The 15,301-nt window shown below is 40.6% G+C and overlaps 1 protein-coding gene across 1 annotated transcript; it reads right to left on the bottom strand.

Moving 5' to 3' along the window:
• Positions 1-9,736: 9,736 nt before the first annotated feature.
• On the bottom strand, positions 9,737-14,686 carry LOC109171324 (GDSL esterase/lipase At1g28590-like). Its single transcript, XM_019320404.1, has 5 exons — positions 14,334-14,686; positions 13,080-13,307; positions 11,469-11,617; positions 10,810-11,086; positions 9,737-10,042 (listed from the first exon to the last, which is right to left on the bottom strand). The coding sequence occupies exons 1-5, from the start codon at positions 14,560-14,562 to the stop codon at positions 9,774-9,776; spliced, it is 1,152 nt and encodes a 383-aa protein (XP_019175949.1). The 5' UTR covers positions 14,563-14,686; the 3' UTR covers positions 9,737-9,773.
• Positions 14,687-15,301: the final 615 nt, after the last annotated feature.

The raw sequence follows: 15,301 nt of genomic DNA, 5'->3' as shown, positions 1-15,301 counted from the left end.
CCACGGGCCATGGCCGGCCATTGGCCGGCCGGCGGCGGGTCCCGCCGGCCACCTCAGGCCGAGGCGCGGCCAGCGGGGGCAGTGCGCCCCCCAGATTGTCAACGGCACCCCCCCACCTTCCCGAGGGGGTGCTGGGCGGGTGCGCCAAGCATGGTGGACCGGGGTGGTATGCGCGGGAGTTTTAGAAGTATGGCGAACGTGCCCGCTTGCGTAGCGATAAATGGGGAAGTGGGGATGGATTGCATGGGACACATGGATGCTAGAGGATGAGGGGGGCTTGCTATAAATAGGGGCCCTGGATCTCTGGCTAGGGGGCAACTCAGACACGACATGCACTACGGTCTAGTGTTCTTGATCTCATACTCTTAATCTAGTCACCTGGGTTCGATTCCTACCAGTAGCATAGTTAGCTATAGCCCACCCCGTGGGCCTTGTTCTTTGTATTTGGGCCGCTTTTTAAGCCTGTACCTCGGGCTTTATACGCATAGTTTTGGGCCTAGTGCCCCGGGTAATAAAGTCAGTACTTTCCTACCCCCGTCCTATGTTCCTATACCCGGTTTATGGTGGACCCGGTCCCAATAAAACCATCATTGGCACCGTCTATGGGGCTCGCTACGATTAGCCCTTGTTTGTAGTCTCTACCATCCTAGCAAGGTTCCGAGGTATGCTCAAATGGTTGATTCGCAAGAGGAGCTACCCTATAAGGTAACACACTTAGCACATCGAGACGCTACTCTGGTGAGTACACTTGAACACTTAGTTAGGTAAAGATTGTGTTTATTTTCCCGAACTATGTGCTCCTATGTGTTCTGCATGCTTGGCCCACGGCCACCACAACTATATGCTCCTATGTGCTCTGCATGCTTGACCCGCGGCCACCTCAACTACGTACTCCTATGTGCTCTGCATGCTTGGCCCACGTCCACCTCAACTATGTGCTCTTACGTGCTGTGCATGCTGGCTCTACGGCGTTGGCGAATGGGGCATGTGGGCTATCGCAACTCACATGCGCGGACTAATCCCCGGCAAGCCGCGTGTAGTTGGCGGATGGGGCATGTGGGTTATCGCAACCCACATGCGCGGACTTGCTCCCGGCAAGCCGCATGCAGTTGGCGGATGGGGCATGTGGGTTATTGCAACCCACATGCGCGGACTTGTCCCCGGCAAGCCGCATGCAGTTGGCGGATGGGGCATGTGGGTTATCGCAACCCACATGCGCGGACTTGCACCCAGCAAGCTGCATGTAGTTGGCGGATGGGGCATGTGGGTTATCGCAACCCACATGCGCGGACTTGCCCCCGGCAAGCCGCATGTAGTTGGCGGATGGGGTATGTGGGTTATCGCAACCCACATGCGCGGACTTGCCCCCGGTAAGCCGCATGCAGTTGGCGGATGGGGCATGTGGGTTATCACAACCCACATGCACGGACTTGCCCCCGGCAAGCCGCATGCAGTTGGCGGATGGGGCATGTGGGTTATCGCAACCCACATGCGCGGGCTTGCCCCCGACAAGCCGCATGCAGTTGGCGGATGGGGCATGTGGGTTATCGCAACCCACATGCGCGGACTTGCCCCCGGCAAGCCGCATGCAGTTGGCGGCAAATTGCATGGGAAAAAAAAAAAAAAAGAACGAAACTAGATTATCACTAGATTATTAAGGTTGCCGAAACATTCGAAATTAAAAAAAAAAAAAAAAAAAAAAAAAAAAGAACGAAACTAGATTACCACTAGATTATTAAGGTTGCTGAAATATTCGAAATTACAAAAAAAAAAAAAAAATAAAAAAAATAAAAAAAAGGTTGCATGCAGGTGTAGCATGGAGAAGGAGCAAAGACATCCATTGAATATTTAAAAGAAGCATGCAGGTGCATCATGGAGAAATCGACAAAAGCATACTAAATAAATGCAACAAAAGAGATGTACACTGCAAGAAGCATCCAAGAAGTGACAATAGAGGAGTCACCTTGACCTCTCGACACTAGGTGATGAAGTGAAGGTCAGGGAAACGTGCGGTGTGTGGCAGAGGTACGAAGTAATGGCGTGACGCACAACAATGGTGATAATGGAAGGTGGCGGCGGGAGATTGAGAAAGGGAAAGAAAGGAGGTGGTGATACCGAGTTCTACTTCCTTTAGGCATCAAGATACCTAAAAGAACTGGGGGACTTGTGATGGGGATATGGGACCCAGGGGTCCATTTTATTGGCATAGTATTGACCCAAGTGGGGGTGGTGATGATAGGAGATTGGCCCAAATCCTATTGGGCTACGAAGACAAGGGGGGGTGGTGGCCCAAAACGGAGGAGAGAGAAAGATTTCCGGGGAACAAACCGCCGGTGGCCCGCCGGACTCCCGGCGGCGAGGCGTGGCCGGCGCGTGGGGGGGGGGGGGGGGTGCGCCACCGGTCGTACCGGCAGCGCCCCACCACCGCGGCCAGTGAAGGCCAAGATTTCCGGGGAACAAACCGCCGGTACCTCGCCGGACTCCCGGCGGCGAGGCGTGGCCGGCGGGGGGTGCGCCACCGGTCGTGCCGGCAGCGCCCCACCACCGCGGCCAGTGAAGGCCACTGGCCATGGGTAAAAGGGGGGGGGGGTGCGCCACCGGTCGTGCCGGCAGCGCCCCACCACCGCGGCCAGTGAAGGCCAAGATTTCCGGGGAACAAACCGCCGGTACCTCGCCGGACTCCCGGCGGCGAGGCGTGGCCGGCGGGGGGGTGCGCCACCGGTCGTGCCGGCAGCGCCCCACCACCGCGGCCAGTGAAGGCCACTGGCCATGGGTAAAAGGCAACAAGGAAAAACACTGCTACTGTCAATAGGATTCAAACCCCTACCCTCCCGGATAGTGACATGAGACCAAAACCACCAGCCCACTTCACCTATTATTTACTAAGGCGCAGCAAATATATATGACCGATATTTTCGGGCAGGGCAGCCTCCACCACGGGCCATGGCCGGCCGGCGACTGGCCCGCGGCGGGTCCCGCCGGCCACCTCAGGCCGAGGCGCGGCCAGCGGGGGCAGTGCGCCCCCCAGATTGTCAACGGCACCCCCCCCCCCCCTCTTCCCGAGGGGGTGCTGGGCGGGTGCGCCGAGCATGGTAGACCGGGGTGGTATGCACGGGAGTTTTAGAAGTATGGCGAACATGCCCGCTTGCGTAGCGATAAATGGGGAAGTGGGGATGGATTGCATGGGACACGTGGACGCTAGAGGAGGAGGGGGGCTTGCTATAAATAGGGGGCCCTGGATCTCTGGCTAGTGGCAACTCAGACACGACATGCACTACGGTCTAATGTTCTTGATCTCATACTCTTAATCTAGTCACCTGGGTTCGATTCCTACCTGTAGCATAGTTAGCTATAGCCCACCCCGTGGGCCTTGTACCTCGGGCTTTGTACGCATTGTTTTGGGCCTAGCGCCCCGGGTAATAAAGTCAGTACTTTCCTATACCCGGTTTATGGTGGACCCGGTCCCAATAAAACCATCAATATATATATATATATATATATATATATATATATATATATATATATATATATATGTGCATTATCTCCTTTGTTTTGTCTTCGGAATCTCTAACATTTTCCCTTAAGTAGCATGCATGCACGTGAAATATGTCCAAACCAGCCACCGACCAATGAATTCTTGAACCTATATATTCTTATTTTGGGCATTTGGTGGGACGGAATTACAATTTTATTTCCAAATAATTCCAAAGGCAAACAAATTCCTTCGTTTGATTGGAAGGAATTACAATTCCGCAGAATTGAAATTCTCTCATTTTCATGGAATTAAAATCCCATACCCCTTGGTATTTGAATTTCATGGATTTTAGGAAGAAAAAAAATAATTTTGAGACAAAATTACACTTCTCTTCTCTAATTTAAAATTGATGTTTGACCTCTCTTTTTCAATTATAGTGTATCTTCTTTTTCTACTATCAACACAGAACGGCAATCAGTAAGCAGACATCAATCAAATATGTTTTCTCAAAACTCCCTTATCTATTTTATTGCTTTCGTTACACAATTCTAGAGTTTATTTACAGTGTGTTACATAAATTTTCAAAAGCAAAATTTGAATTTGGTCATTTTGGCCACTGCAACTCCCTCGTTACCCCTTAATTCCGTGTTGTACCTCCCAAAGTTTCCGTTCAATTTGCTCTCTGTCAATCAAATAGTTCGTGACCTAAATTGTTCTGTTATGTTTTTTCCTGGCTATTGTCTGTTCCAAGATCTTTTGACGAGGAGGATTATTGGTAAGGGGAAGGAGGTTGGTGGCCTGTATGTCTTAGAGGGTTTTAAGTCGCTCGAGAACGTCTCTACTGGTTTGGTGAGCAATGTTTCCCCCTTCCAATTGCACTGTCGGTTTGGTCACCGTCTTTGCCAGCGTTAAAGAAGATGTCTCCTGGTTTATAGTCTTTGACTGTTTTGCAATGTGAGTCATGTGAGTTTGCAAAACACCATCGCATTCCTTATGTTTCTCGGGTAAATAATAGAGTGGATTCTTTATTTGAATTAGTTCATTCTGATGTTTGGGGTCCGTGTCGGGTTATGTCTAAAAGTGGATTTCGATATTTTGTAACCTTTGTTGATGACTTCTCTAGGTGTACTTGGTTGTATCTCATGAAGTCTAGAAGTGAATTGTTTGATGTTTTCCAGAGTTTTTATTCTGAAGTGAAAACTCAATTTAATAAGACTATACAGTGTTTAAGAAGTGATAATGCTCAAGAATATATATCTTCTTAAATCCTTTTCGATCTTTATGAGTCAAAATGGTATCATACATCAAACTTCATGTGTTTACACCCCCCCCCCCCCCCAACAGAATGGTGTTGCAGAAAGAAAGAACCGCCATTTGTTAGAAATTGCCCGTGCCCTTTTATTCCAAATGAAAGTGCCGAAATTGTTTTGGGCGGATGTTGTTCACACGGCTTGTTTCTTTATCAATAGGATGCCTTCCTCTGTACTCCGTGGTCAAAACCCGTACTCAGTTGTGTATCCCTCCAAACCTTTGTTTGCCTTGCCTCCCAAGATTTTTGGTTGTACGTGTTTTGTACAGGATGTCCGTCCACTAAAGGAGAAGCTTGATCCTAAATCTTAAGTGTATCTTCCTGGGATATTCTCGAACTCAAAAAGGGTATAGGTGTTACTCCCCTGATTTAGAGAGGTATCTGGTTTCGGCTGATGTCACTTTTTTTTTAGGAGACCGTGTTCTCTGATAGCGTTCTTGGGGGTAGGGCGCCGGTGATAGAGGAGGATTTTCTTACTTATACTATCACTATTCATGTACCCACAATGGAGTCTGTTTCTGGGGTTGTACCCTCTGTTATGCAAGTGTATTCAAGGCGGCCCCGGGATGTAGTTGTGCCAACGGTCGCACAGGTGAATGCTCCTCCCCTACAACAATCTCCGTCAACTGATCTTCGAATTGCCGTGCGAAAAGGTAAACGTAGTTGTTGTCATCCACTTTATTCCTATGTTTTTTTATGGCCATTTGTCAGAGTCTTCTCGTATCTTTATATCCAAACTGGATTCTGTGTCTGTCCCTAAAACGTTGTGTCAGGCTATGTCTCATGACGAGTGGAAATCTGCTATGGAGGAGGAAATGGCAGCCCTTGAAGAGAATCAGACTTGGGATCTTGTCCATCTCCCCGCTGGAAAGTCTGCAATTGGATGTAAATGGGTTTACGTTGTCAAGACAAACCCTGATGGGTCGGTTGCTCGGCTTAAAGCGCGGTTGGTGGCTAAAGGGTATGCACAGACTTATGGAGTTCATTACACGGAGACTTTTTCTCCGGCTGCCAAGTTAACTTCTATGCGGGTTTTTCTTTCTCTAGCTGTTGTTAATGATTGGCCGTTATACTAGTTGTAAAAAATGCATTTCTACATGGTGATTTGACAGAGGAAGTGTATATGGAGCAACCACCTGGGTTTGTTGCTCAGGGGGAGAACGAGAAGGTTTGTAAGTTGAAGAAATCTTTGTACGGATTAAAACAGTCTCACAGAGCGTGGTTTGGGAGGTTTAGTAGTGTTGTTATTGAGTTTGGCATGCAACGTAGTGTCTATGATCACACTGTTTTTTATAAGCATTCTAACCGTGGCAGCGTTTTGTTAATTGTCTACGTGGATGATATAGTGATCACAAGTGGTGATGCAATGGGAATTGATGTGCTCAAATCTTTTCTTAAGAAGAAATTCCACACAAAAGATCTGGGAGTATTGAAGTACTTCCTTGGAATAGAGGTTGTTCTTTCTAAGAAAGGTATATTACTTGAAGAATCTGGGCTCTTAGGGTCGAAGCCTTGCGAAACTCCTATGGACTAGAGTGTTAAGCTTGTAACCGGTGAGGGGGAGCCTCTTGAAGATCTAGAGCGGTATAGGAGACTGGTGGGGAAATTAAATTACCTTACTATCACTCGTTCGGATATTTCCCCTTTCTAGTGAGTGTAGTGAGTCAGTTGATGGCGAATCCGACAAAAGTCCATTGGGAAGCTGCAGTTCGAGTTGTGAAGTATTTGAAGAGTGCTCCTGGGAAAGGAATTTTGTATGCCAATCATGGGCATGTGAGTGTTGAGGCCTTCTCTGACGCTAATTGGGCTGGGTCACCGAGTGACAAGAAGTCGACAACGGGGTATTGTGTGTTCCTTGGTGGCAATCTAGTGTCGTGGAAAAGTAAGAAGCAGGGTGTTGTGGCTCGCTCTAGTGCAGAATCCAAGTATAGAGCAATGGCTCATGTGGCGTGTGAGGTAACGTGGTTGTGTAATATTCTTGGGGAAATTGGTGTAGAGGTGAGTGTGCCAGTTTCTTTATGGTGTGACAACAAATCCGCTATACACATTTCGAGTAATCCTGTGTTTCATGAGCGCACTAAACATATTGAGGTAGATTGTCACTTTGTACGGGACAAGGTTCAGCAAGGGCTACTTTCTACTGTTCATGTTAGAACTGGTGATCAACTGGCGGATGTGCTTACGAAAGGCCTTAGTAGAGCCAGGATTGAGTATATTTGTAACAAGCTGGGCATGATTGACATCTATGCTCCAGCTTGAGGGGGAGTGTTGGAAGAATAATGGTAGATAGAATAAGTTGCTTAGTCCTTCATTTCCTTTTTGAATTATGTGGTTGGGAGTCTCTCAGCCTATGTATAAATAGGCTTCTACCTTGTACATCAAATACACAGAAATATATATACAGTTTCAACATTAACAGTTATTTTTGGTTGTAAATATTCTCTTTTCTTTTCTCATATTATTTTTTGATCTTTTAATATTTATTTACTTTGCATTGTATATTTTCATTTTTCTGTCATTAGTTTTCTTGGAGATAGGACAACCTCTTTGTATTATATGTGCTGTATTATTTTCAATGAAAGCAGAGGTGAATTTTTCCCTTCAAAATTCTTGATTTATTATGGCATCAAAGCCTTCATACAAAGAAACAGAGGGTGAGAAAAAGGTTGCTATTACCTACGTAGCTTCTTCTTATGCCTTGAACTCCAATGACAACCCGAGTAGTCTAATCACCCAGGTTCAATTGAAAGGAAAAAACTATAATGAATGGGTGATGGCCATTCGCATAGCTCTTAGGGCCAAAAAGAAATTTGACTTTGTAGATGGAAGCTTTCAACAACCAGCAGAAGACTCACCAGATTTGGAAGATTGGTGGACAATAAACTCCATGATTGTTTCATGGATTCTGAATACTATTGAGCCTACTTTGCGATCTACTATAACACTTAAAGAAAAAGCAGCGGATCTATGGGATGACATAAAACAGCGATTCTCAATCGCTAACGGGCCTCATATTTAGCAATTGCGTTTAGCCTTAGCAAACTGTAGGCAGAATGGTGAGTCAATTACAAATTACTTTGGACGTCTCAAATTGCTTTGGGACGAACTCAACAACCTTGAATGGATGCCTGTCTGTACATGTGGAGGGTGTAAATACAGTCTGAGCATCCAGTTGGAGAAACGAAAGGAAGAAGAACGAGTTCATCAGTTCTTGATGGGCCTTGATGGAGAACAGTACAACACCATTCGTTCTAATATTCTGAGTCAAGACCCATTACCCAATCTGAATCGAGTTTATCATATGGTTGTTCAGGATGAATAAGCAAGGACGATAATGAGTACACAAGACAATCGTTCAGGCCCCGTAACTTATGTAACGCGAGCAGGACAAGGAAATGGTGTTACGCTAGGGGGGCTAAAAAGGATGGAATGACATGTGGACACTGCAACCGCATCAGGCATGATACAAAAGGATGTTTTCAACTCATTGGATGCCCTGACTGGTGGGGTGTTAAACCACGATCTAATGGTCGAAGTGCAAGTCGAGGCATGCAACAACAAACTGGACGAGAAAAAAAGTGCAACACCAAGAGTCAATGTAGCACAAGCTGTTGTAGGTGAAATCCCTTCTCAAGCTGCATCGGTGATAAATATAGAACAGACTGCTATTGGAGGACTTTCAAAGGAACAATGCAGTGCTCTCTTGGTGTCCATAAACTTGAAACCAACCAACATCTTTCAGGTAACTTACCATGGATTATTGACACCGGAGCGTCAAACCATATGACAGGGACACTCAATCATATGATGAATGTGAGGACAATCAAACCATGTCCTGTTGGGCTACCGAATGGAGAAGAAACTTATGCAGCAAAGCAAGGCACTGTGGTGCTTGGTGAAAAATTGAGGCTGTGAAAAGTTTTATTTGTGCCTAAATTAAATTGCAATTTAATTTCTGTATCTCAACTCTTGGCTGATCTCAATTCACTAACAACTTTTGTGTTATTCAGGACCGAACCTCGAAGACGCTGATTGGAATGGGTGAACAACAAGGGGACTTTAGTTCTTGAAAAAGACAGAATTCATGCAAATCAATAATGTTTTAAGTGTCGCAAGCAGAGTTGTGGCATCAGAAGTTGGGGCATCCATCACCTACAGTAAATATATAGGTATATATTATTATAATATGGATAAATTACACTTTTGGCCCCCCTCCTAATTTTTTTTAAAAAAATAATCTATTATGTATATATTAAATGAACTCGAAAGTTACACTTTTAGTCCCTAAGTTATGTGATAATTGTAGAATTCGTCCATAATTGTTGGTCGTGTTCACTTTTCGTCCCTAAGCTATATTTGACGTTGCAAATTTCGTCCTTTTAATAACAGGTACGGTTGTGGTCACTCTTCCTTTCTAAGCTATACTTTGTTCCTAATGTTTTGTTAGTAAAGGGACGAAATTTGCAACATCAATTACGGAGTATATTTTAGGGACGAAAAGTAAGCATGACTAATAATTATGAATTCTTCAATTACCCTATAACTTAGTGATTAAAAGTGCAATTTTTCCTATTTTTACTATTGTATAATTTTTGTGTTATGTAAAAAATTCAAAAGTAATGTTTGACAATCTTAAAGAACGTACTCATATAATTATATATTTCATATATTATTGTGCATAGTATAATTAAAAATAATTATCAATAATAATTGGCACAATCACATATGGTATATATATATATATATATATATATTGTGTGGTTGGTACTAATATCGACTAAGATGATAAATTTTCTCTAAAAATTTGGGCCTCCAACCCCAATTTTTTCGCTCCGTCACTAACAGTTATGAATTTTCCTCCTAATTTTGAAGATGATAGTAGTTTGGTTGAATACAACTATGAATCTTTAAAATAATACTTAAAGAAAATTATGACGTGTAACGCAATCATATTTGAAATCTAAAGCTACGATAGATTTAAGTTCAATTTCATGCTTTCATTATTGTTTCCTTACAATCTGATATTGTTGGGGCTTTAAGAATGCAAGCATCGCTGATACGAGGAGTCATATATGTGCCTTTCAGTAAGCCATGTGCTATCCATTTATAAGCTGCTTCTGTAAGGTGTACGCCATCCCAGCTAACGTAAGACGAAGGATGTTCACAAACAGTAGATTCTGGAAGTTTACAACCAACGTTGCTGTTGTAATTGTATGGACCTCCCACACCACAACATGCACTTATGGTGCTGTTAAATCCTATATATATAGCATCATTCAAGCAACAATAAAGTGTCAATGACTGTTTGCATTGAATGGGTCACCCATCCTGTAAATCGAGTAACTTAACTACGGAATTCTTTGATTATCTAGTTGTTATATCCATTCTAAAAGCAATTAGTGATAAGTAAGTGGATATTAACCGTTTAACCACATCACTCCATGGTAAGCCACAATACTGCAATTTAACCACATTCCTCCCTGGTAAGCCACAGTACTGCACTTAAATGGGGCAATATGCTAAACTTGACCCAACAATATTAAAACGAGAGTTAATACTCAAAATGGACCAATTTCGTCCTAAACGATTTTGGTGACTTAATGTAGTCTTTGACTTTTGTGTTTTTGTTCAATTTAGTCATCTGTTTGTTATTCCGTCAAATTGGTGTTAAATAAATAGACAATTCAGTAATCTCAATATTGGTTTCTCTTTACTCTCAGCGTTGCGAAGTGCGAAATCCCTCTTTCTTTTAAGAATTACTCTTAGACATGCGAATCAAATTTTATGTTCGCAGGTTTGGGAGAAATTCGTAAAAGAAAGAGGGATTTCAATTCACACTTCGCAAGTCTAGGAGTTGACTAAATTGAGCAAAAACACAAAAGTATAGGACTGCGTTAAGTTACAAAAGTAGTTTACGACAAAATTGAGAAAAATCATTATAGTCGATGACCATTTTAAGTATTAACTCATTAAAAAAAAATGTGTATTTTAAAATATTTTGTAAATATGTACAAAAAGAACATACCAAATTTTCTTGGAGAGTTATAGAACTCCATTGCTGCGTTGTAGTAATCTGCATAAATTATGGTGGCATGAGGATGAAGTTCTCTGAGGCGATTAAGTGTTTCTTGAAGAAGTTTGTTGTGATACTCAGCGAACTCATTTAGCCAATTAAGACAACCAGTTTTGGAGTCATAATAACTATCATTGGAACTCATAAATTCTGTTAAATAAGAAGGTGAACATCCAATTGGTAGATTCCCCGGAACAACCAACGTTTCAGCTCCAAATTCAATCACTTCCTGGATCAAGAATATGAATCAACAAATCAAGTTGATGCTAGGTTGGTTAATTAGTTTCATTTTACAGAATACAAATAGTACTGTTATACTATAATAAGAAATACTCCATATTATCACATTTTGTGTCTGATTTGATTAACGAGGCAACTGAAATTATTTTTAATTTTTTTTATAATGTTGATTTAGTATTAGTATATTAAACTTATATGTTAGAAACTACATTAAAAGTATTATTAAATATTAAAAACATTTAAATTTAAAAATAATTTAAAAAATATTAATATAAATAAATAAAGAAAAAAAAATGATTTGAGCAATAAATAGTAAACATGATAAATAAAATGAAATAAATGGAGTAGCATTCAAGGTTTTTAGGTCTTACATTGATTGCTGATGCAATGGTTGCAATAACTTTAGGAACCAAAGGTTTGACCTCTTCAATGGGAATGCCTTGCCAAAATGCACCATTGTAATCATTGCCTCCAATCTCCCCCATGAGAACCAGAGAACTTTGCAAATATTTCTTGCACTCTGCTTATCATGATTGATGCAATGATTGTATTAATAATAATAATAATAACAATAATAATAATAATATATTTGATTGGGGTGTTTGGTAAATGGGTGTAAATTTATTGAGTTAGTGAGTTTGACTAGTTGATTTCATTAATTGATTGTAAAAAAGAGTTTGGTAAATTAGTTGTTAACCTTTAGCTGATTACATTCAAATGATTTTCTCAAAAAACTGATCGAAAAAACTACTTTGAGCTTTGAATTTTAGCACTTTGAAGCAAATAAGTTGTTACAAAAAACTAATTAATCAAACACTCATATTGATTGTTTAACTAAATCAAACAGCTAATAGTGGTCAAATAAGTTAAAATTGACTGATAGACTAATTATTTTACCAAATAGGGCCATTATTACATCTACTCGATATTAACACAAGATGAGTTCAGTTAGATTCAATTTTTAGTCTTTGAATTAACTCTTATTTTTTCATTGACTAGGACCCATTCTCAACCTAACATTTTTGTTGCTAATATCTCTTCCAACTTTAATCTTTTCATTGACAACAACTTATGTACTCATATAATAACCGTACAACATAATAATAAACATATCAAACTACTTTACTTGTTTGGTTACTTTGGTTTCCACGAATGATATTTATATCATTCGTACACCTAATCAATCATTAATAATTGCATTATTTATGAAAAGGAAAATAACATTTTTTTTTCCCTGAGTTATATACTTATAGCACTTTTCCCCCTAAATTATTTAAGTGGCTGTTTTTTCCCCTGAAATGTTAAATGGACATATTTACCCTTAAAATAAATATTTCATTTATTTTTCTTCTCCAACAAATTATGACCACAATTTGGTTCAACCCAAACAGACGCTATAGCAACCAAACCGAAATATTTCAATTACAGTTTAGAATCAAAACTCGATATTTAGAGTTTATTAAAATCGCGAATCGGAACGGCCGATTCATGTTCTAAACTGGAAAAAAATAAAATACATTTATTGTTGAATTTAGACTATTTTAAAATAAAAAATAAAATTTTAAAATAAAGACGGTTCAAAATCGCGAAACGGATCCGGAACCGCCGGTCACGGTTCATGATCCAGATTTTTCGATTTATAATTTTAATAAACTGAAATCCAAATATTGGGTTCTGGATCTGAATCATAACCGGAAACTTTTAATTCGATTGCTATAGTGTCCGGTTCAGTTCGAACCGAACTGTGGTCATCCCTACGTATACGCAATAATTTGTTGGAGAAGAAAAATAAACAGAATGTTTACTTTAGGGATAGAAATGTCAATTTAATATATCAGGAAGAAAAACCGTCACTTTTAGAATAATTGAGGGGACTAATGTGCTTACCTGAATAATTTAAGGAGAAAAAGTGCTATATGTATATAACTCGATGGGAAAAAGTGTCATTTTCCTTTTATGAAAAATAGAAAGTAAGTAATTACCAGATGGAGTGTTGCAAAATGTTTGTAGCATTTCCTTGAACCAGTTGAGCTGAGTTCCCAAAGAAGCATTTGATCCAGAAGGGTCTTCAATCCCCATGGCTGCCAATAATGAAGAATCCATTGCTGGACATCCAGCAATTGCAAAATTTACTCCCCCTATGAAATTGCTTTTGCTTGCGTTTTTCATCTCAATGTAGGGTGGTACAAATGGGAACCCCATACTTTGAGCTGCATTATTCATTATTTACAACATTATTTAAATGTACCCTAATTGCAGAGAAGAACCGGTGAGAACAACACTTTAAGTGAGAAATATGAACTAATATGATACGTCGATCTAAGATGATCAATGGTTAAGAGATTTAGTATAACAGGATCGGAGGCGGGCCATTTTCATAAATATATAAGGGAGGGTTATGTGACCTGTAAAAAGTGTGAACAAATGAAATACTAGCTTGGATCTTACTATTATTAAACTTTTAAGTTTACAATAATCATAAAATGAACTTGATCTTAAAAGTTTTCAATAATTATAAAATTAACCTCTTTTTTTTTTTTTGCCAAGCACCTTGGGCTCAAATGACATGTAGTGACCTCTCTTATATGGGAGATCGAGCCTTAGTGGAGGCGTGGGAGGTCATGAGATCGAGCCTCAGTAGAGGCGTTGTTGACTCTCTTTGTGCTTCAACCCCGTTGTTGACTCTTTTTTTGAAAAAGTATGTATGAACAGATCAGATACTATAATGTAATAGAGTCAGTAACTTTCAAAAAAAAAAAAATCTTTTTTTTATATATATATATACTAAAACCTTCAACTATTGATAAACTCCTGGAGGTTGAAATCAATCCTCACTTTTTATGGAGGAAATTGAACTACTGAAGAAATACACCTCTTTTATATATATATATATATATATATATATATATATATATATATATATATATATACACACTACAACCTTCAACTATTGATAAACTTTGGAGGTTGAAATCAATCCTCACTTTTTATGGAGGAAATTGAACTACTGAAGAAATACACCACAACCGCTACACGAATGATAGAGAAGCCCAATTTGCACCTGAAGACGACCATATATACATATATTGAATGATAGAGAAAATCAAGTGAATAGTTCCAATCAATTTGGTTGAAGTTGCCCCGTATATATATACAATAATAGCAATAACAACAAAAACAACAAATACAGGCAGCAAGCATGCATGTGACGCAGCATGATAGTTTTTGCATCTTACCAATGAAGTCGATGATGAGACGGCCGTCGGAGTACCGACCGGTGGGGCGATGGAAGAAAGTTTCTCCGTAGGGAATTGCGGCGGCACTGGATCGGAAAAGATGAATTAAGTTGCCTGTGTCGGCAAGAGAGTCGCCAAAACTAATGATGGATTCGTAACAACCTGAAGCCTGGACACCTGAAGCAAGCAGAAAGATCAGGATACAAATCACTTTCATGGAAGAATCCATTGCAAACGGAAATAAGTTGCTTTGCAGAGAATGCTAAGCGTGTTTATGATGTGAATATAAGTCTGCTACTTTATATACTACATGGGCAACAGGCAGTATACTACATGGGCAACAGCCAACAGGCAGTTGCCCCGTACCGCCCTATATATATATATATATATATATATATATATATATATATATATATATATATATAATTTGGGGTTGGGTGTCTCTCGGTGGGGTTGTGCTGTTAAATCTAAATCATTGATCTTGCTTAAATCAACGTATTATCAAAATTTATAAAAAAAAAAAAAAAATGGGTGACAATTTGGTAATTGCATATAGGTCAAATTTAAGGTGCGTGATTTTTATGCTTAAGGTGCGTGGTTTTTGTACTTAAAGTGCGTGGTTTGTAGGCTTAAGGTGAGTAGTTGTTAAAACTTAAAGGTGCGTCAACCTGAAACTTAAGGTGCGTGGTTTTCCTTCTTAAGGTGCGTTGTTATTTTTCTTAAGGTGCGTGATTTGTATGCTTAAGGTGCGTGAATTGTTGAATCTTAAGGTGCGCCATTTTAAAACCTTAGGTGTGTGGTTTTTGTACTTATGATGCGTGATTTTTGTACTTAAGGTGTGTGGTTTTTGTGCTTAAGGTGCGTGTGTTGTTTGCTTAAGGTGAGTAGTTGTTTAAACTTATATATAGTGCGTGGTTTGTATACTTAAGTTGCGCAATTTTAATGCTTAAGGTGCGTCAACCACACGG

The sequence above is a fragment of the Ipomoea nil genome, unplaced genomic scaffold (genome assembly GCF_001879475.1).
Source record: "Ipomoea nil cultivar Tokyo-kokei standard unplaced genomic scaffold, Asagao_1.1 scaffold0317, whole genome shotgun sequence".
In the NCBI taxonomy this organism is placed as follows: domain Eukaryota; kingdom Viridiplantae; phylum Streptophyta; class Magnoliopsida; order Solanales; family Convolvulaceae; genus Ipomoea; species Ipomoea nil.
This window is presented reverse-complemented; position numbering and strand designations above follow the sequence as displayed.

Bases quoted from the DNA above. Each gene is read 5' to 3' on its own strand.
- LOC109171324 (XM_019320404.1), bottom strand. From the start codon at position 14,562: ATGGATTCTTCCATGAAAGTGATTTGTATCCTGATCTTTCTGCTTGCT. The intron at 13,308-14,333 runs GTAAGATGCAAA...TGAATAATGCAG, and splicing joins TCTCATCATCGACTTCATTG to CTCAAAGTATGGGGTTCCCA. The intron at 11,087-11,468 runs GTAAGACCTAAA...TTCTTGATCCAG, and splicing joins CCATTGCATCAGCAATCAAT to GAAGTGATTGAATTTGGAGC.